Consider the following 22,510-nt stretch of genomic DNA (forward strand, 5'->3'; position numbering starts at 1 on the left):
GTAGCCCATTAAACAGCTATGCTTTTGGAAGAAAAATGAAAATTTTGGTTTGAGAATCTAAATTATTTCCAGTGTGTATTGCAGTACACAAAATAACTTTTGTTTGTCTCTGAAGATCCCAAATACATATGCTGGTATAGTCCTCAGGAATGCTAACATTTTCTTGTTAGAAGTGCTGTGTCACCATCATCAGATGACCAGATGTTTGTTTTTGTGGTTGGTTATTGCCTGCACAGCTCTTCATCCTCTAACCATGATTTCACTGTGTCACGTTGTTCGATGTGAAATGCATGAAATGCGTCCAGGTTATGTTGAGCCGGATTTGCTAAAGGACTTTCAATTTTGTTTGGGTAGAAGAGCTTTAAGCATTGACAGACAAATAGTTTGCCTTTCTTAATCAAATTTTCTTCCAGTTCTATTTATGAATCTTTTTGCAAATAATATTACTTGAGCCTCTCTTTTTCTCCTACCTTCCAAAGTAATTCAGTTGTGTGTATGTGTGAATCACAATTCAGAAATACTGGACTCCCTTTGACTATTCCAAAACTGGTTTATTCCATTTATATTTTAAGGGATGCCTTATTTCTTAAAATCAAGTTTTATTTTGGGACAATCCCAACTGGTTTTAAACCAAAGCAGCAGATTACATTTCTAGGGTTATGAATGTAACACTGTAAAAATATTGATTACTAGCAGAGGTAAATGTTTCATAAAATTACTGTGGTGTGGGAAGGAAGACTATTGAGAATAGCTGAATGTCCAAGTCTGCATCTTTTGTATTTTTAATAAGAGATGGCTGAAGAATAGTAATACTTTTCCTACTGCAGGGTCATTGTAGTTTTCATGCTCTGCAGTTTCACTTCTGGAAATATATTTGGATGAGACTAGAGAGGAAGAATGTGTACGTCTCAAAGTGCTACATATGCACTAGTAAAAGATACTGGGATGAGCATTCAACTTGTACCGCTTACCACACATTTATTCAAGTCGGCAGAGCTGGAAGTTGAAGTTGCGGAAGCTGAAGATCTGCCCCAGGGCATTTAGGTATTTAGAGATTCCCATTCTGGGTCTCATACATAACAGTGTAGGAGAAAGTAATGACTTTCAGAGCTTTAAATAGACATTGAAATATCTTTTTTCAGGTATGGTACTTTTTTCTTCATGCATTTGAGTTAGGTGAGTCTTTAGATAACCAAAATGTTTATACAGCAGATGTCCTGACCCTAACTCATTAAAAAAAAAATCAATTTTGTTGCTGTTTCTTTTTTTCTGATTTATACAAATATTCACACAATTATTTTTTTATGTCAATTCAATTTGAAGGTACAAATCTTTTAATTGTTGTGGAAATTTCTAAAGCCTGAATTTTATCCACAACATGAGGGGTTTACTGCCATAGGTGTTTCTGGAGAGAAGATGACAATGTACTCATGATTGCTTTTTTCTTCTTTTTGGACTTTTGGGGAGTTCATTATGCAAACAGCCACAGGCCTTTCCTCATTTATTGATTTTGGATTTTTCTTATATATTTTGCTGTACTTCTGTACAGAATATTACCTATCTCTGTGTGTGTGTGTAAATATATTTGATTATGGTGGTATTTTTTAATGAGAAGTTCATGCTGTGTTACAGCTGCTTCTGAAGCTTAAAAATGACAGGTCTTGTGTGGAATCCAGGTGTGAAAACTTGCATCTATGTGTACATATATACAGAAAAAAAGCTTTTTGTTTGATTGTTTTTTTTCCCTATGATAAGCTGAATTCTTAAAGTATTCTAGTTTCATATTTCCTTTAAGAGTAGATGTATAACAAATTCAGGCCCAAATTTATAATGAGATATATCTTTGCTAATGCAATTTTGTTAATTTTGTGATTTAAATAGGCTAAGAAAAATAGTGATCTGAAAGATAGGAATTCTCTTAGTTTGTAGAAAGAAAAGTATCACTGTAATGTTATTAATTTATTTTTGACATTCTACTAATTTAAGTGTTCTGCCAGAGCTCTTGATTATTTTTAAATAGTTATGAACCGCTTGCAGGTTACCAAATAGCCCAAGTAATTACTCCGTGATTTAGATTTAGATTGTTATTTCCAAAGGAACTAAAGGATAACTAAATGGGAACTTCCTAAATCGTCTGCACTTTGAGAACCACTCTTCAAGCCAAAGAAAACCAAGTTTTATTTGAGTCAAGAGTTACACATGTTGATGATTAGGTTCAATTCATCACTAAGATCTTTAAAATAGCTTTTCTTTATAAATGCTTTCCATCTTCATTTTGCTTTCCTAGTTCTCCACAAGCAGCCAAGAGAAGTGTGCCTTTGTTTGCTGGAACTTGGAAGGATTGCAGCAAGGTAGGTGAAAATATTTTAAGAATGAAGAAATATTTACATTCTTGACAGCAGTGGCTATTGAGAGACTTACTAAATCAGCACAGCTCTCAAGCTAACTTTTATGCTCATTAGGTTCAAGGAGAATGCTTGTCTTGATGTCACTCAAGAATATCTTGTGGGCAGTTGTTAACAAATACAACGAAATCTCTGTACCATCACCTCAATGAAGGTATTTGTGGGCTATTCTCATATTAGGAGCGGAAAGAGTTGAGAATTTATTTCCAAATAAAGCTTTGAGCTGTTACTTCTTCTAACAGTCAGATCTCTCTATAAACAACTGAGATATCATTAATTTTACTCATAATAAATTGACCTTCATGTGACCTAAATCTGACCGAAGCAACACTGACTCTTATATTATTTATTTAAATCAACTTAGCTCTGATTTTCAGCAACAGAAGTAATACGGGAATTAACAGTCTGTGTTCTGTCTCTGCCAGATGATAATAGCCAGGCTGGACGTTCATTGCGTTGTGGCATTATCTCTGATGTCAAGATAACAGTGACTTTTGCGAGACAGTCAAAATGACAGTAATCAGGATGTGATATTTCCCTTTTTGCAGATGCAGATTTAACCAGCATAGCACATGATATGCTACAAAACACAGGAACAGCAGTGCTGCCACCCAGTCTTGCATGTAAATTGCAGTGGCATTCATCCATGTGTATCAAATTGGAGTGCCTTGCTGTTTGACCAGATTCATGAATTTCAGAATTCCTTGTTGTTCCAGTCATTGTGAAGGAGACCCCTGTTTATTCCTAGTTTAAGAACTAGTATTTTCATGTTGTAATTGCTTTATCGGTATTCGTATTTTGTGAATGCAACTCACTTGGGAAGCTTCTTAACTGGAAATTTGTTTCTGGCTCAAGTTTCAGAAAAGCCCTTGCTGTCAGTGGAAGCTTGCATAGGAATAGCGTTGGCCAGAAAAAGAACTGATTTCCAGTTTACAGGAATTTTCTTGCCTCCAAAACTTGGATTCAGTCCAGCGTTGTCAAAAAAAAAAAAATCTAATTTAATTTTTCATTAGTAAGACAGTATTCTGATCTGTAGATGCTCAATGAAATTGATTTGGATGGATCTTAATTTACCTGAGAAAACAAACTGTGCTTTCAAGTTCCCCAACTTGGGGATAGACCTTCCGTCGTCCAAAGACCCTATAGCCAGGGCGTAGCTGTCAGGAATGATTACTTGATAGTATCCAGCTTCCTCAGGGAATGCAGGTCAGTAGATAGGCAGTGCTGGATTCTGCTAAAGTTGTTTGAGTTAGATTAATCTCATTTTGCAATGTGATTTGATTTCTCAACAAATCTGCAAGAGAATTAAGATAGAATCTTACCCTTCGTATATGTCTCTTCTCTTAAGCTTCCATGTTTCAGATGTTCTCTGTTCCAGGCATGAAAATAAGTACTGAACCAATGAATGAACTGTCTTTTCATTTATTATGAACCATGTTTTCATTCATTATTATCTATCCCTTTGCTTTTAAAATACTTCTTTATTTTTTATTTATCATACATGTATATTAACATAAATCGTGAATGTATTCTATTTATTATATTTATGTTACTGTATTTTAGTTTTGTTTATAGCTTAGGGGTCAAATAATATATGTCTGCCTACTTGTTGCTGCTCTAATATCTCTTCAAAACCAAACAAAAACCCTTTTATAATCTTTTATGTTTCCAAGGTGCACAAAAACTGTTGAAGGGGAGCATCAGGTTAATATGTGATGCCAGTTTTACCTGAGTTGTAGCAACCTAGAACTATGTGGAAAAGGAGGATAGATAGTTGCCTCCACTAAGCATAGGAAAGAGCATATTAAACTGACTTTGTTGTTGTGCTGCTTTAAACAGCAGTCAGATGTATGCTTGCTTTGTAAAGCAAACTGGGTCTGTTGACAGTCTTAGGGATCTGCTTTCCAGAACATGAGCTGCAGAGATCTTTGAAAAGGTGCCTCAGCATGTTTTTAAAGAACGAAAAGAGTAAGAGACACAGAATAATGTCTTACTTTTCTCTTCCTTTTCTGTTTTAGAAGCAGAGAGATATGTTCGAAATAGCATATTCATCACAAGGAGCCAACTCTTAGCACACTTGCCCAGCTAGAGTACTGTTAGTCTTCAGGGTCTATTACTCCCATAAATCAACCCAGGCCTTTCTTCGTCGTGAAATTAGGGTTGGGATTGTTTGATGAGATACAGTTGAGCTCTGTTCTGCGAAACTTGAACCCATTCAACAGATACTCTGTGGATGAGGGCAGCCAGGTGATAATTTCCCTGTGCTTTAGCAATGCTTTTAGCATATTCTCTCATAGTGTCCTTTTAGCCATAATAGAGAGAGATGCACTGGATGGATGGACTACAGAGTGAGTGGAAAGCTGGTGTGACTTGGCTCAAAGAGTGGCAGTTCCAAGCCCAGGTACTACTAAAAATAGAATCACCTGATAAACTATCCTGGATTTCAGTTGTTTGTGAAAACAAAATTCTGAGGTCATCTGTGAAATTCCAATAGCTAAAATGGGCCATTTTGTGCACCAGCACATATCACGTGGGTAGACTGAGAATATTTATGAGAGAGTCCTACAGGATAAAATTGAGCATTGACAATACAGGGGACCACTGCAGTGGGTTGTACAGGTCCAATATTCTCCCAAAGTATTTTGAAGTCAGAGATTATACAATGGAAACAGGTAAATTATCTGAAAGAATGAAGCTCTTGGGTAACGATTAAGCTCTGGAGGGGTTAAGTAACCCCTACAGGTCTTTTGAAATTGCTGTTGAGCAATTTCAAGATCTTTCTGCTATTGTATTCAATTTTCCCTGGGTAAAAATGGGAAGTGGTGCTCTAAGAAGTCTACTGGAGATCATGTTACAGTCCAATCCTGCTTCGTCTGTAGTAATGAGAAGGCAGGCTAGAAAAGAGCAGAAAAGGAAATTCTCAGCATATTTTCCAGAACAGAATTTACACCTCTACCCCTCCCAGAAAAGCTGTGTTTTTTACCATTTCAGCTTTCCAACAACTTTGCTTCAGGTCGATAGAATATGTGGGGAAAAAACACATGTATGTTTGTTCATTAGTATTAATTTTTAGCTTATCACTGGAGTGATTCAGGATACTGGAAGTACAGGGAACTTTAAAAGTCTGTCACAACAACAAAAATTGGATACTATGAAAAGCAGCAGAAACGAAGAAGCAGCATTGCTTAGATGGAAGAGTTTTATTTGATGAGTAAGGCTGCATGCAGGTGTAGGCTTAGAGCCTAGGGGGAATTTAATGATTTACAGCCTGTCGGCATCTGCAGACAGACAGGAAGCAAATGGATTGTATGTAAGTGCTTGCTTCAATGTTGGCTGACTTTTCATTAGGCAGACTGCACCAGTTAGAAGCCAATACAAGCAGATTTGGTTCTTGGTTTTCTTTGTGTTAGTTTACTAGGCAGTAGTGTCACTAAATTAAAAGTTATCAGAAAACCACAAAAGATAGTATATGTGCATATGCCCTTTGTACCCATTTAACATTATTATGGTATTTAGCTTAGATTTTCATAACGTATTTGTTAGTGCTCAATATTTTAGTGTCGAGGTCTCTACCTAGATAAGTCAGCATAGTTCTGCATCTGGGCTATGGACTTTTCTGCCACAGAAGAAAATATGGTTTCATTTATTCAAGTAGTTTGCTGTGAGAAGCCTACCTGGCATGATAACTTTTCCAAGTTGAAGCCCTTCTCTGGAAAAGGAAATCTTTGTAGGTTTCTGGGTTTTGTTCAGTGTTGGTAAAGGAAAAAAAAAAAAAAAAAGAGGGGAGTTATCAGTGATTAGGAAAATGCGATGGGCTTTTAGGCTTCTGTCATCTGTCCAAGCTCTGCTGCTTGCTGTGAGATACTGACTTAATCACTTGCCATAAAGCTATCAAAAGCAGGCATTGTTTTAAAGAGCCTTGCTCTCCAAGTGCTGTGTTTGAGATGCTCCATGCCAAAGTTGTGTGTATTTTGTTTTAGTTGGAGTTACAAGTGTTTTGCCACTGTAAACAGAGATCTGAAGATTGGCTGTTCAAAAATCAGTTAGAAAAAGCATTAGCCACTTCTGAAAAATATTGGCCATGTCTTAATTTATTTATCTATAAATTCGGTGCAGTAGTTGGGACCAGGATAATCTTTACTCCCTTTTTATCTGGATTTCTTTCAAAAATACTAACACAAAGTATAAGTTGTCAAGTAATTAGAAAGGATGTTGTCTGGAAAAAAAAAGAGGGGGAAAAAAGCTAACGTACTGAACTTGAATCTGTCCTACACAGTATAGCAATTTTTGAGGCCTAGTGTTGTTCATAAATTAGTCATTCACCAACATACACATTGTCAGACGGAGAAGTTGGAAAAACCCTGTATTTCCTGTAAATTTGATCAACTGAGAGATTCCTTCCAAACTCTTTTCTTTTTTTTTGTATTAATTTGGAGCGATTGCATTTATGATTGATATATTTTATGCATGTTTACTAATGCATGTGGCATTTTATTATTGCACAGTAGTGCAGTACGGGAAGTATAAGTTCTTTCCACTGCTTTGTTTTAAAATATGTAATACTTTGTAAGAACTAGTAATTTGTTTGCATGTTTCCAAAAGGTTTGGGGTGGAGCCTCCTGGATTAATAAAGTTGGAAAAAGAGATTGAACAAGAGGAAACACTTTCAGCTCCCCTTCCGTCTCCTTCACCATCACCAACAAAATCTCCTGGGAAAAAGAGCACGGGGAAACTGTTGGATGATGCTGTAAGTTGTGGGAGGAAGCTTCTTCCTATCTGACCCATTCTGGTATGCACTTACTTGCAAAGCACACATAAGCCTGAGTTTAAACATCTCACTGTGTTTTACAGATTTGCAGACTGATAGAGTTAATTTATTTTTGACCACAGTTATTTATGCCTGAAGTTTGGAAAAAGCGTCACACTGTGTAGGAGATCTACAGTTTAGCCTGGCTTTGTGATTAGGGCCAAGTTCCCTTCTTATTACTCCATTTTCTTTTTCTGTTCGCTTCTTATACATGAACTCCCACTTGGTGTTTTGTCTGAGAAACGACTGAGTCAGGACTAGGAGATTTGGCCTATACTGACTTGTACAGAATGTTAACAAACGCTTCTAAGTTGTCTCAGCCTAATTTTTATGCTGCTGTTCTGCATGCTTCTCACATGGTAAAAACCTAAGCATTTTTTTCCTCATTGTTAGAAAGAAAATATCTTGCTTTGAATTTCATTAAACTCTTTGCACTGTACTGTAGTGTTCATTTCTCTGTTGCATACCCTAGAGGAGTTCATTTGAAACAGCTGGAATCAGATGAAAAGGACACATTTTGAGACCATGAAGAGGTTAAACCTGAAAAGTACAAATATATTCTATAAAAAGAAGCCGTTACTATAGTAACTGCTATATTACAAGGTGGATGTGCCACCTGGGAGTTACAAAGCACTTCTTGAAAAATCCACGTGCCACTTTTCTGTTACAAAGAGCAGATGGAATATAATGTTCATTCATTTTATTGAAAGACTTTGAACTATTTGGTGCAAATAATTACATTTAACATTTAAGTTCTGTATTTCTTCCTTAACTTTGCAAAGCACTCACTTTTGTTTCAACAGAATTGAGAAAGGACAGTTAAGCGTAGAAGGAGGGTGGTGACTGCATGTCTTGTAGGAACAGAAAGAGAGTATGAAGGTTGTCTCCAACCACCTCCTTTAATTTAGAAAGCAGTAGGGATAGAAACAGAATGGAATTCATCCAGCTAGATTCCTGACCTACGCTGCCCCAGACACACCATAAAATAGCAGCAGTGCTCATATAGTCCAGACACAAAATAAAATAGGATATAAGTCTTCCCTCTGCTTCCTTATTTGATTTCCAAATTCCACTCAATAATACTTCTGTGTCCTTGGGGATGGTAAGGTAATGGAAGCCTCTATAGCAGAATCAGCAGTGAAGGTTTCATTATCCTCTGATCTACACCAGTATAAATCTGTTGGCTTTCATTCTCCACAGGCCAAAGGTGGCTCTATTTTGCTTACACAGTTCAAAAGAACCTTGAACCTGTTAGGTCCGGCTACTCTGGGTTTTTGCTTGCCTGGGTGAACCCTGGTAGACGCAGCTATTAAGGCATAGCTCGCGCTATCTGTTTTCAGCTTCAAATTTGAAGAGTGTCTGCAGAGGTCATAAATGCCATAGCATTTTACGTCAGAAGTCACTGATTATTGGGCAGCTTTCAGAGGGCCGTTGCCAGATAGTCCTCTAAGCACAATCCCAGTCTTGGTGCCACATTCCAAGAGATAGAGGAATGCACCTTTTGCATTCTCAGCAACCTGCACTTGGATTTAAGTCATCAACCACTGACTTCATGTAAGTTATTCCGATTGTACACTGACTATCCAGTTTGATTCTCCAGAAATGGAGGCTACCACTCACCCATGCTGATAAAAATCACTGGAATAATTAATCTTAAAATAATACTGTGAGTGTACGTTCACACAGAGGACAACTCGTCTAATACTTGAGAAACACTTTTTCTGTGTAAAATACGTGTAAAGTTCCTCTAAGTGTTCTTTTAAAATAACATTTTTCACAAAAATATCATGTCTTGATTAAAAAAAAAAATTAAAAAAGTACACAAAGTAATAAAATTATTCGTATAACAACATTTAATAATTTGAGAAATAACTTGAAAGCCTTTAAATTGGTCAACAGGGCTAGTTGCAAAAGCATTTTTCCTCCCCATTCTGGTATAGAAACAATAATTGGTTAACTTTTCATTTCTTTCTGGTTTATTTAACATACCATAACTTTGTTTTTCAGATCTGCTTGTAGAATATTGGTTGTACTTCAGAAGCCTTTCATTTATTAAAGATTACCAAAACACCTATGAGAGTGCTGTAGCTTCGCCCTGATACTCTTTTTGTTTCTGAAAGAGTTTAAGACTTTTAATTTGTTAGCTATTCTGAAAATATTCTTTCCCAGACCTCAGACCATTTTTACAGGCCTTGGTTTACAAACTGGGTTTGAAAAGGCCTTTGGAATATTATATGAAGTGGACAAAAAGCCTAGGAAGTTCCTCGGGCATTTTGCATTGTTTGACACTGACATACTGGGTCAGCTTTCATCAAAGAAGAATGCAGTATATGAAAATGCCACACTTGTTATTGCTGTTCCTACACAGCAGTGTGATTTGAATGTCAATACCTGTTTCTCAAGCAGATCTACTCTTTTGGCATTGATGGCTGTTTACCCTCAGATCACTGAAGAGTGTAAAATACTCTTTTACTAAGCATTGATGCCTTTGGTAACACATGCAAGGCCAAGTTTTCACAAGCTGATGCAGCTGATAAAAAGCAAAAAACTAGTTTCCATCTGTATTTTCTCAGCAAATTTTATGTTGAACTGTGTGACACTTGTCTCTACCTTTACCGCATCACAGCTGTAAAATAGTTCTTAATACTGTAAGCACCATAGCCTGGGATTACAGAAATACTAAGAAAATTAAGAAAAACTGGGAAAATGTAATAGATGAAGACCTAGATTAGTGGTATCATGTTACGGCAAATGTCATCTTGAATGTTTTTCTATGCATGCTAATTTAAACAGTTTCTATTAATAATTTCTGTATTTTTCAGGTTAAACACATTTCTGAAGATCCACCTTGTAAATGCCCTAATAAATTCTGTGTGGAGCGTCTTTCACAAGGAAGATACAGAGTTGGAGAGAAGATCCTCTTTATTAGGGTAAAGGTTTTATTTTTTATTTTGTAGTGAATTGCTAGTATCTGATACCTGCTGTATTGCAAATTATATTGCTGATTAGCGGGAGAAAATATTTTCTTGTTAATCAGCACTGACTCATTTTTATAACGCTGTTGGGGAATAAATAAACTGCAGTGGGTTAACTGACCCATGGAATTATTAGCATGTGGCAGATCCTTCAAAGTTTAGGTCATTGAATTTGCTCTGTCTTTGATCAATGGCAACCAAAAGTCTTCACAAATGGATATGGTGACTTTCAGTTTGCTTTGAAGGAACATCCACTGCATTAAAACAGCCTTTCTCCCGCTTTGACTAATACTATTTGATGGGTCAGGAAACAGATCAAAGACTTCATGATCGTTGAATGGCCAAGTCATGACTAAGACATACTGCTAAAGTAGGGTGAGCAAAACGTTAATGTCCATAATACTTCATTTGATTAACAGAAACTTCTAAACCCAGTGTTATATTTCAGGCTTTTTCTGTAGTATATTAACTTTCACCACATAAAGTTAGTTGATGATATAAATATTTGCTAGCGTTAGTATCTGGCTGAATTTAGGACAAATATACTATCCAAACTTAATTTTGGTCTCTTAATCGTCTATATATGTGATTATGGTAATACTAATGAAAATACGCTAATCATATTATTCTGTAGTAGTAGGTTAAGAATCTGATTCATACGATGCGTCTTTTCATTTTCCTCTTTACATGTACTGTCCTTGAATAATGACTTGACAAAACGATAGCTCTTGCTCTCAAATAACTGTTATCCCTGTTTTGCTCAATGCACACAACCGTGACCTGATAGAACTGAGGATTTAGCACTTGTGAGAACAAAAGAAGTCAGAGGGACTCCTTCCCATCTGTAGAAGTCAAGTTCCTAGTTCAACAAACCACCAGAGAGCTTGTTCTGTCATAAACTTATGCTTAACTTACAATAAAGTCAAATTTAGATAAGGATTTAGCTTTTCTCATGTGTATAAAGTTGAGCACATATTTAAGTACTGTGCTGAATAGGGATTGAGAACTCCCAGTTAATTAGTAATAGCTTAGAAAGAAGAAATACAGGATTTGTCACAGATAGTTTGAGGTTTAACATGCTAGTATAAAGGATTAATAGCTTTTCTGTCTCCTAGCCAGTGAGCCTTCTTTTAATTCTGCAGTATTATTAGATACTAGCTTTGTTACTAGCTTCAAGTGACTTTGAAGAAGGTAATGGTCGTTAACCAAAGATCCCAGTAATCTGGCACAGTTTAACACTTACCTTTTCTTCCTTTTGATTTTAATTTCGAATAACAATACCAAAGTATTTTTAATCTTCTAGTTTTGAGAAACTTAAGTTTTTCTGCCAGAATGGTGAGTGTCAAATTCCCTTTTGCTGGCTTCTTTATTGTGCAATCTAGTCCAAGTTAGATTTCATTCCAAGTTTGCAAACAAAACACTCTTTTCATATCACGCTACCGCATTCCAGGTTGAATTGTGCCAAAAAATAACAATAATATAGATCAGACATTAAACTGCAGTATTAGAGATCATTCCTACAAAACTGATACCAATGGAAACTTGCCATGAACTTCAGTGGGAGCAATTCCCTATTTCTGGGTTTTAAGTCAGTTGTCTTCTGGTTTTTGTTGGTTTGAACCTCATTTTGGAATGCTTCACTGGATCACAGTAAGTTTTTACTCTTTATTCTACATGTTCTTCTTGTGTACGTAAGTAAATTTATTACCCTTTCTTTGATGTCCTTTGGACACTTGAGGGAAAACACACTTGTGCCGTGTAGCTGACTTTTAATTTTGTTGATATTTGGCAGCCTATTTGATGCCGCTGAAGTAGTTCCTCCTATGTTGTATGTTCTTTCCACAGCAGGACACAGCCAGATACATGCCATTTGTTTATAACTCGACATGTTCCAGTTGAATGGAGATTGAAAGCTTCATTGTTTTAAGTTGGATTAGTATACATGTTACTGTCTCTATTAGCTTTCCCAGTAACATATATAGGACTTAAAACCCATGTAGTTTCAGTGGTGCTACAAGCATGCCATGTGATGTAACTCAGAAGAGCTAAGTTTAAAGTGGAGTTAACACCTATTCATTTATGGTTAAGATGGGTTTTTTTTTCAGAAATTATTTAATGATATTATCTCCTTAACAAATTTGTTTTATTCCTGTTCTACAAGTTCTGTTAAAAAAAAAAAAAAGGAAGAAAAAGTGTCCAAGTCCCTCTTGTTAATTTGTATCTGTATATGAAACAGGTGAAAAAGGAACAGTAAAGAAAAATAAAGCTTGACAGAACATAGAATTCATTCAAAAAATCACACCAAATTGATAAAGTGTTAATCAAAAGTAATTTTAAGGAAAAAAAAACAAAAAACAAAAAACACAACAACAACTTTGGAATATGTAGCAAAACACGGGGCAGTCCTTCAAAATTTCTCTTGTAACTTAGTGACTTCTTAAGGTAATGGTCCCATTAAAATTACTTGAATAAAGATTTGTGTTTTGTAATGTGGAAAAATGTTTAAATTCGTGATGAAAATAAACCATGGAAATCCATGAAATAATTGAAATGATAAAAATTCATGAAAACATTAAGATACTTAAGTCTGCTGATAAAAATGGGTGTCACAAAAGCAGTTATACACACATGAAGTAGTTCTGTAGAGCATAAACTGAACATGATTACCATAATGCTGTGGTGGCTTAGATGCAAAACTTTATTTTCAATAAAAATTTATCTGCTCATTAATCCTTTTTCCTTCCTGCCATATAGGAATGAAAGATTGAATTCCACTTACGCATATTTTGCAATAATGGATTATGTTAATAACTTGAAGTAAATGAAACTGCTAGCTTATTTAAAACTGAAACACTGGTTTAGATTTAGTGTGATCTCTGTGTTTGTGCCATACACAATCGATTATTTGCCTATTCGCTCTTACGTCCTGCTGTTATGCCATGGAGTGCTTTAGGGAACAAGTCTTAATCTTTTAAAGTAGAACTGAATTAATGAGCTTATTTTTAAAAATAAAGAATAAGTCATGAAAGCTTACATTGCACAAATGCATGAAGAGAGCCACAGAGTTTCAAGTGCTTTTTTCTCACAAAAGGCAGTAAAGGAGTTAATGAGAATGATAGACTTTTATAGTAATAAATGTCAGTCAGACCTTTAAAAAAAGGTAATTTTTTTTACCATTTCAGTGGCAAATATTCTTATTTCAAGTTATCTTGCGTTTATTATACTGTATATGCATAAGGATGTACACTTTCCACAAACTAGGGAGCTTCTCTCAGAAGGATCTGCCCTGTTGGTCTGTACCCATAATAACATCCAAATTGTTGAGTTCTGCACAGTGGAAAAATTATTTCATTGTGCCACTGGAGTCAGATTAGCTGATACGGGTCCTGGCTTTAAATCTTACCATTTTTCCTATAACTTAGGGCTTTTCTCTGCCTTGCAGACCTGGTGATAAGCATGTGATTGCTTTTATACATTTGACCTTGGAGTTTTAATCATTAATATCACTTAGCATTATTTTGCTGTAGTAATAATAAAATGTTTGTTTAATACTACCCTCCTCTAAATCCGAGAAAATAAAAGGAGTTCCTTGCCTGCTATGGCACCTATGTAGAAACTTTATTTTGGGATTCACTATCAAAATATATGTATGTGTAATATGTATGTGTATATTTATAAAATAACTCTGCAGACAGTCTGGTGTATGCTATTGCTTCTTCCTGGTGAGAAAAGTATCCTTGTATACAAATATGGAAGCACGCTTCACTCCAAACTGTCCAGGTAGGGATGATATACCACCTAAGAACTGGAAATAAGGAAAAATGGAAAGCAGATTGATTTATGTAGTTCTCAAGACTCAAAAGTCTTGTTCTCCTTTTCGAATCCAAACACATAAGTCACATTCATATTTTTTGCTTGGTGTGCTTCTGTGTTTTGTTTTTTCTTCAGGGCCATTTACTTAGCTTTTATTGTCTTCGTTATTCCTAGGATTTTAACAGTTTTCCCAAGCCTGTTCTCTTCTAGTCTACAAAATAGTTTACCTTTTTGGCACTGAAATTCCTTCCCTAGAGCTTTATCCATATAAAATACCTTTCAGGGATATTTAAAATGTCAAAAACATAGGCAGATCAGGAGTTTTAATTGAACTAACTCCAAAGGACACGTAGCAGAATGCCTGGGAATCATCTTGCCAGTGAATTCTGAAAACACACCTTGGACCTCAGGAAAGTGACAGTCATTGCCCTCTTCTTTGGGCTCCTAATCTCAGTCTCCTCATGCTCATAGACATACTAATTCTCAACTCTAGACTGCAAAAGACACAGGGAAAGGCATGTCCAGCCTAATTTAAGTCCCAGATGTAAGGTGGTTTTGGAGACCTTCCAGCAGTGGGTGGCTGGACACTGCCAATTCCTTTCCAACTGCTTTACGCTCATAGAATAGTTGGCACGCTCCAGTCTTACTTGTGCTAGTGAAGGTGGCATTCTTCTCTGCCTTCTCAGGTTTTGTATTATTTTATTATTTTTTTTTTAAATAAAAAAGGTCCTTAAAGGGCCAGTAAATTTTGGTCCACAAGACTCAGAAGCTCTTGGTCAAACAGTGACAGGGAATGTGTCAGTGGGGTGACTGGAGTCCAGTGCTGCCTATAGGACAGTCAGGAAATCTGTTTTCTTCTTTATTCTGCCATTAATCTGTTGAGCGACATTAGGCAGACCTCTGCCCTCCCCCAACTCACGTTACAGCGTGCTTGTTCTCGTTGTTACATTTCCTCTCCTGCTTCTCAATTTTTAAAATTTTTTTCTTTTCCCCATCCTGTCTTGAGCCGTTCTTACACAGGCTTAGCAGCCTTCATGGAGCCAGAAGTCCATGGACATCTCTCTGTTTGCTTTGTACTTGATGATGCTGTGTTTGTGCTGAACACAAGAGCAGCTACAGTTCCACTGTCTGGTTCTGTGAAGACTTGGCATTTCTAGTTAAGTGATTGACAGACTTTCACTGAGGGTTAGCCAAACCCATAAAGTACTATAAATTAATTAAATCTCTCCCCTGCCTTGATTTAGTTTCCTATATTTTTTCCTCAACATGCTTCTTTTGTGTGGCCATTCATGTTAATTTAGTGTCTAGAACTTGTGTGTGTTTGGGTTAGTTTGGAATGCATATTGTGAGCAAAAATGCTTTGAAAGGATTCATTATAAACTTCTTTACAAAAAACCTGTGCAAGTCAAATTCTTAGCTGCTAATTTCATTGAAAAGTGATGGAGTGACTTCTTTTTACTTTCACCCAAATGGTGTTCTCTTTAGTCTTGGTTGAAGATGTTTCGACAGAACGTATCTCCGATGTGAAATTCTGCCTCAGTGGAACTGACAGACTGTGCAATAGCTCGGCAGTTTTTCTCACTAGCTTAGACCTGTTTACCCTAGTGACTTCCTTCCATGGACAATTAAATATTGTGTCGTCTTTAATTCCCAGTGTCTCCCTCTGTGCAATACTGTACAATGAGAACTCTGCTTGGATGTATGAAAAATCTTTAGTAAATCATATGGTGCTTTTCTAAGATGTACTGCATCTTTGAGAAGTGTCACATTCTAGTTCTTGAAATTACCAATACACCTGCAGTAATTTCCTGCCAAGGTATTTATAATTTAGGCTCCTAGAGTTGAAGTTATAAAAATATTCGGTTCCCTGTAGTCAGTGGAAAGAGAAACCTCCCTCGGGAGGTGGCTCAGAACAGGAGGCCAGGGTAGAGTATCCTGAAGCTATATGTGTAGTATCTTTAAAAGCACCACCCAAGAATTCAGCTGGCTTCCTTAGCGATGCAGTTCAGGCTTAGGAAGCCTTTGGTGTGTTCTTAATGCAGCCAGTGCCTGCAAGAGCTGAAGACAGCAAAGACCCCCCTGGGTGCCCGAGTTTCCTCTCTGGAAGGAATGTGCCAGGGTCAAATTGCCCTGCAGACCAGTAGCAGCAGTGTTTTATGTGTGGTAACTAATTATACAAAAAAATTCTCAATACTTCAAAGGTAAATAAAGATGAGTAACAAAGCTAGATAAATATGTTATGTATTATAGATCTCATTATTTCAGGCTTTTTTTTTTCCCTACAGTGCTGAGAACAGAAAAGTAGATCAAATTAACTCCCCTCCTGTTGTCCCGCCCCCCCGCCCCCTTTTTTTTACTGCTCCTCAGGTTCCTTTTATATGAAAGGTACTGGATGAGCATCTGCATATCTAAGAGCACAGATAAACTGCTAATCCACTCCACCGTTAGCCTAGAGACAAGAATTTGCAAAATGAAAAAGCCTTTATTGTTGAGAGCCACAGATTGGGTACCACAAGTTCATACTGAAAATGTTAATAGTGGAAAATATTTCCCTTTTTGTTGTTAATTTCTTGTTGTGGTTCTGTTGAATAGATTAATAATTTTGTAAGAACTTATCTAACACTTAGTAGACATTGATACACTTTACATTAATGAAGAGACAGCAGCTAATGCCCGCAGTTTGGAACTAGTAAGCCTGGTGCATTAGAGCTGGAGATGCAGCTGTTTGGTGTTGCTCATTAAGAAGGATAGCACTGAGCTTTACATTTTCTTATTTATCGTCTTCCTTGATGAGGTGAAATGGTCTTGTACAACAGTAATGTGAATAATAACACAGTCAAGGAAAACATGTCTATCTTTTATAGGACAATGCTGCAATATTTTATAAGGTGGATTAAAGTTAATATTCTTCACTGTTGTTTTAGATAATTAGCATACAATAATAATTTAAAAGGAAAAAAACCCTGATTCTTTGTTGTGATATACTTTGTATGCAGTATACTTTCACACTATAAACATAACTCATACTACCGTCTAGAGAAATGACAGTAAATGTGGCTTATGTGGTGGCACCAGTAACCGAAGTTTCTGCACTGTTCATCAGAGATTCTCATTGAACGTTTGAGATCCAGGCACAGAAGTACATTGGTACCTGTTGCAGTATTCTTTAGCTTCAGCGTCGCGTTCTTAAAGAACTTGTAGCTTACATGGGGTTTTCCAGCTGGGCTTTATATCTTGACTCAAGAATGATGGTTCTACATGGAACTGAATTGGCCATGATTTAACAAAAATGGTATGTAGGCTTTTTAAATATTTATATAATGTGGTTTGGCCTTTCCATTCCTGAAGTAATAGGAAAAAGTTAAAGTGCATTTAAAAAAGTGTTTTATTTCTTTGTCATTCTCTTATCAGTGTGAAAGCACTGGTTTTTTTTCTTCCTGTTGCATCCAGTTACACTTTGTATGCATTCATGTTGTTCACTAAAAACTATTTATATCTTCTGTGTTTTATTTTGAAGTTCCATCCTACCTCTGTGGCAACATGCAAGATGTGTGTAAAGTACTTTTTTTACCATAAATAAAGGCAGCAGGATTGTATCCCACGTGTTTATTGATGAGTTTGTCCTCTGTGCTGCCTTCTAATTCTGACCAGAAGAAAAGTAGTAAACACTCTGTTTCCAAATCCTCTTTGTCACATTGAAACATAGAACATTGTATTTTAATGAGAGTATTCATGATTTGCTTACCAATGCATTCATCAAGCCGTCTGTTCCACTAGGGTGGCTTTTTTCTAGCAGAAGTTGTGAGATGCCCACTCTTTCTAAAGAGACGGGAGGAAGCTGAGTTTTTTAACTTTGGGTTTTGTTCTCCTAAAAAAAATCAGTATTGTTTTTTAGAATCCGAGGGCTGCATTCATCTCGCCTAGGTTTGATGCCTACAGGGTTCTTTCGGTGGAGGGGAACAAGCAGTTCCTCTCTTTCTATTATTTTGATTAACTGGATTGTTAATCAACTTACAGAATTGTTAATCAACTTACAGAATTACATGGCATTTTATATTCTTTATCTCTCATTAAAAATTTAAAAAGTAAACTATCAGTTTGAGATATTCTTTGGCCTAAATTATGGGGATTTTTTTTTTACATTGTTAAGATTCTATCTTGAGATGTCGTCGTATTCCAACTTCAAAAGGAAAAAAAAAAAATAATAAAACTTCATCTGCATCTATGTGAGTCAATACGAATTGATTTTTCTTTCAAAAACCAAAAAAAAAGTATTCATCAAGAAAGTCTCACAGTAGAGAATGGAGAAAAGAATGAGACTTTTATCTGTAACAGTTATGTCATTGAATTGTTTATTAATCTGTCCAGGAGCCAAAGACTATGAAGTTGTCATGATAAATTCATTGTATCTGTCTTACCTATCTTACATACGCAATAGCATAGAAACAATCCTTTTAAGATATATTGTACAATTCTTTTAAGTGCAGATTTTTACATTTTATGTAACTACAATGTAATAAGATTTTCCTTTGTAATGTCATTTGCTGTTAATAATTTAGCACAATATTAATAGTTATTTTTACCTCATATTTTAAATTTCATTTGCTAATTTAAATTAATTATTCAAAAACTGTTTGGCAAATGTTCTCGCTTACAGTAAGAGAAAATTAAGGAAAAGATTTTAAGGTTATGTGCACTCAAATTTGACCGTGTATTTTGTTCTCATGTGACAACTTGCCCATTCAAGCTGTTTGAGCTGAATGTATATAAAATTTAGTTTATGATAAAAATCTTGAACAGGTTAAAATATAGGTTCTACTAGTTCTCCACGGGTAACTGACAGACCCTAGAATAGACTGTATCAGTTATTGTCTCTGCTTCTTGAACGTGTGACCTCTTTGCCTGTCACAAATGGATATAGTTGCAGCAGATGACTACCCCAGTTCACATGGGACCAAAATTACATTTCCATGGCTCCTCCATCAACAGAAATTGCAAATGCTCAACCAAGGTCAATGTTTGAGACTGGCTCTAGCTCACTTAGTTTCAAACAGTGTAGCTGATTTATAATATTTGAATATTTTTTTGAAAAGTAAATGGAATTCTTTTAACTCTATCATAGAGTTTGAAAATTTCTAACCTAAAAAGTTTCCCAGTCAAATATTTCCTAGGTTTATCATGCTGTCGCTTCTTTTTATTTTTGTTATCTGGTCATCAGGACAATGATCTGCATTTTTTCATTTCTTCAGCTGTCTTCACTGTATTGGACAAGATTTTTTTTTTTTTTTTTTTTTTTTAAACACCGAACAAAAGCAGCCAATACTTCTGTGGAACCTGACTGACTTGCTGAGGGCCTAATTCATGATGCTTCCAACTGTATTACCCTTTTAGACAGTCTTACAAAACTACTGATGTTTTTATACTCTGTCTTCTGGCTTTGGTTTGGGTCCTGTCCTCCATGTATTTAAATCTTGTTTTAAATCCCAGGAAGGAGTATCTTAGTGAAACAGTCATGAAGAGCAGCGCTTGGATGAAGCTGACCCTTCATAAGGTTACACAGACAACTGAAAGGAATCACTTGGTTCCCTGGGTACTCAAAAGTCAGGTGGAGAATAAGCTGGCCAGAGTCCACAACAAAGACTTTCACAATTCCTTTTATTGCTATTTCCTTGTCATTTGCGGTTAGTAAGCACTTTCCAACACATTAAGATGGATGCTGCTGAGATCCCACAGTGTCATGATGTAAGGACCAGCAGGCAGGTAAACTGAAATTAGAAGAAGAGAATAACACTTTTAACTTTTACAACTTCAACATAGATCAGTAAAAATTCAATGTCGAAAACATGAGTCTGCAAAAGATTCTTATGTGGGAGAAAAAGTAAAATCCCACGTAAATCCATCAGCATTATCAGTATTCCTGGTCTGATGCTCTGCTAACTGGCTGAGATTTATCAAGGCAGTAGGGGAGGTAACACACAACTGGAATGTTTTAGTTAGGCAAATGTAAACATAAAGTGAACAAAAGCAACTCCCATTTTCCCTTTTTATTACTAGAAAATTTTCAAACTGTTTTGTTTAGCTTTTTAACATGGTTCTTTTTCTGTTCTGGGAAAAAATTTCCAATGTGGAAATCACAAAACTTGTTGCAAAGCTCATATTATGCCAGTGGATATTGATTAGACCATCTCTAATTGCCTGATCTAATTTTGCTGTACATGGGAAAACACAGCAAAAATTAAAAAGGGCAACACGTTGACTTTGGGCTCCATAAGTCTTAGTGGCTGGTACAACAGCCTGTTAGATGCCAACAGGTTGTGATTTCCACTTGCAAATAAGGTCAGTTCCTCTCTTTTGGAATGATTAGAACAGTGTCCATTTTCTGTGTTCCACCAAATACATTTCCAGCCTGTTCCCTGTTCAAAAGCACAAAAAATTTAGTGAAAGCCAATGAGATCTGTGAGTGGGAGGTAAAATTAATGCCTGAAGTTAAACTCCAAGCCAGTTTGCAGCTTGAGCTAAAAAACCAAACACACCCCCCACACCTCTTGATGTTCAGGCCATAGTTACTATTATGTTTTCTTCTCTGTATACGTGTGAAACTCAGACATCTATTACAAATAACGTAAGGATAATCCTGACTGGCCTAAAAATCCTTCTTTGCAAAAAGTATGTGTTTTAGATATCAATATTCTGTTGTGTCTAAGGTGTAGAACCACAGTGGCATTCAGAATTCTGCCTAAAACCCTCTAAGCAGAATCACATAAATCAGGTAAAATGACAGGCTGGCATTTTAGTTAAACCAGGTTTCCAGCAATGACTATGCTGTTTGTGCTGACTGCTTGGTTCATGTTACTTAACTACTTCCTCGTGATTTACTGAGGGGCAAGAGGGAGAGGGAGTCATTTGGTGTTTCATAAGGGTACAAAGAACCCTGTTTCTGTTTCTTTCCCTCCTCCCCACCCCAGTCTCTCAAAGTATATACATTGGCAAGCCAAAGAATGATATCATGGCGCTTTCATGCTGAAAGTGTACATTGTTCTCAAATCTCCCTCGTTCTCTTTAATCTGCTTTGGTAGAGCGGTGGGTAATTTTTTTTGTTTAAATTAAATATAGCATTTGCAAAAGATGCTACAGAAAGTCCTACATAAGAGAACTCTGAGCTTAAGCCCTGATTTTGAAGGAGCCAGTGAAAGCCTGGTCTGCATGTGTTGGTGATTGTGTTTCATTATCTTACAGATTCGGGTATAATGTAGATAATTTGCTGAGGGTTACTGCCTTCCTGGCCTAATTTTAAAAGACATTTTCCCACTAAGGAGAAGTAATAGCAAAGGGGGGGGACACACACACACACACGACACGGCACTTGTTTGGTTGGTTGGTTTGGATTTTTTTAATCAGATATTATAATTTAAGTATTGAGTCTTGACCTAGCCCTGCTTCTTGGAAGCAGTGCAAAAAAGAAAACATATCTCTGTGGAGTTAAGTTGGTTCTCAGTGCTTCAGCAAATCCTGTCAGTACCAAAAAGCTAGTGAGGATAAGTGAGCTGCCAGTGGATTAGGAGTACCTGAGTACGTATAGAACAGTAGGGGAAAGACCTTTTGTTAAATGTGCTAAGCATCCAAATCCCTTCTTTCAGCTAGTGAAAAGCATTGCAAGATGTCTTTAACGTACTGGCTAGGCTTGTGATACTGCTTTTTTAACTCCTCTTTTTTTCTACTGTGGTTTTAATTTTTTTTCTACTGTGGTTTTAATTTTTTTTCCAAAAAGGTGTACTGAGGGTTAAGCCAGATGAGATGCTTTCAAGCTCAGAGCTCCATACTGTGTAATACTGTGTCTGTGGTGTGAAATCTTTGCTGTAGGAAATGTGGAGATCAAGTGGTTGATCCAGGTCTGGCAATGTGTCGCTTTCTGTATAAGAGGTTGGTCAATGAGTTCTGCGAAGCCAAGAGTCTGGCTGTATTTGGCTTAGAGCCATCAAATAATTTTTTGCAGATTCTAGTGAAAATTAATGTATTCACTTTTTTAATACTTCAAGAATTGTTACATAATGTCCCCATTTTGCTAATACTAAAGAGTCCAATACAAAAATAAGACTATACTGATGATGAAAGATGATGTTGATGTGAAAAATAGAAATGATTACCTTTTTACACTGTCATGTCCGGAAGAGGAATTTGTTCATGTTTCTTAGCTGTTAAAAATTCATCTCTGCTAGGGAGATGTTTTGAGCAGGAAATAATATGGGAAGAATTTCTCAGAACTGGTGCTTAGCATTAGTAGTGCCAGTCTAAGGGGAAGTTCTCTATAGCTTTGTCTCTGTCTAGAGTTACTGCTTGAGGTTATCCATGACCAGTAAGAAGTTAAAACTAACAGTCTTATCCTAACAATCAGTTTCCACTTTCAAGATTAACATAATAACAAAAGCTGTTTTAAAAGCAAAGCCTTTTTAGACTGACAGCTAAAACTAGCTTAACAGATTCTCCAGTCTAAAGAAGCTTTGTTTTACAAC

At 36.3% G+C, this 22,510-nt stretch overlaps 1 protein-coding gene across 1 annotated transcript in view; it reads left to right on the forward strand.

Moving 5' to 3' along the window:
• Window positions 1–22,510, forward strand: part of GAS2 (growth arrest specific 2) — an 82,855-nt gene that overhangs the window by 35,430 nt on the left and 24,915 nt on the right. Inside the window, exons 4-6 of the mRNA XM_086472323.1 lie at window positions 2,288–2,351; window positions 7,008–7,152; window positions 10,035–10,142. Coding sequence (XP_086328449.1) covers window positions 2,288–2,351; window positions 7,008–7,152; window positions 10,035–10,142 — 317 coding nt within the window. The remainder of the gene's footprint in view (window positions 1–2,287; window positions 2,352–7,007; window positions 7,153–10,034; window positions 10,143–22,510) is intronic.

Source organism: Leptosomus discolor, chromosome 12 (genome assembly GCF_034619465.1).
Source record: "Leptosomus discolor isolate bLepDis1 chromosome 12, bLepDis1.hap2, whole genome shotgun sequence".
In the NCBI taxonomy this organism is placed as follows: Eukaryota; Metazoa; Chordata; class Aves; order Leptosomiformes; family Leptosomidae; genus Leptosomus; species Leptosomus discolor.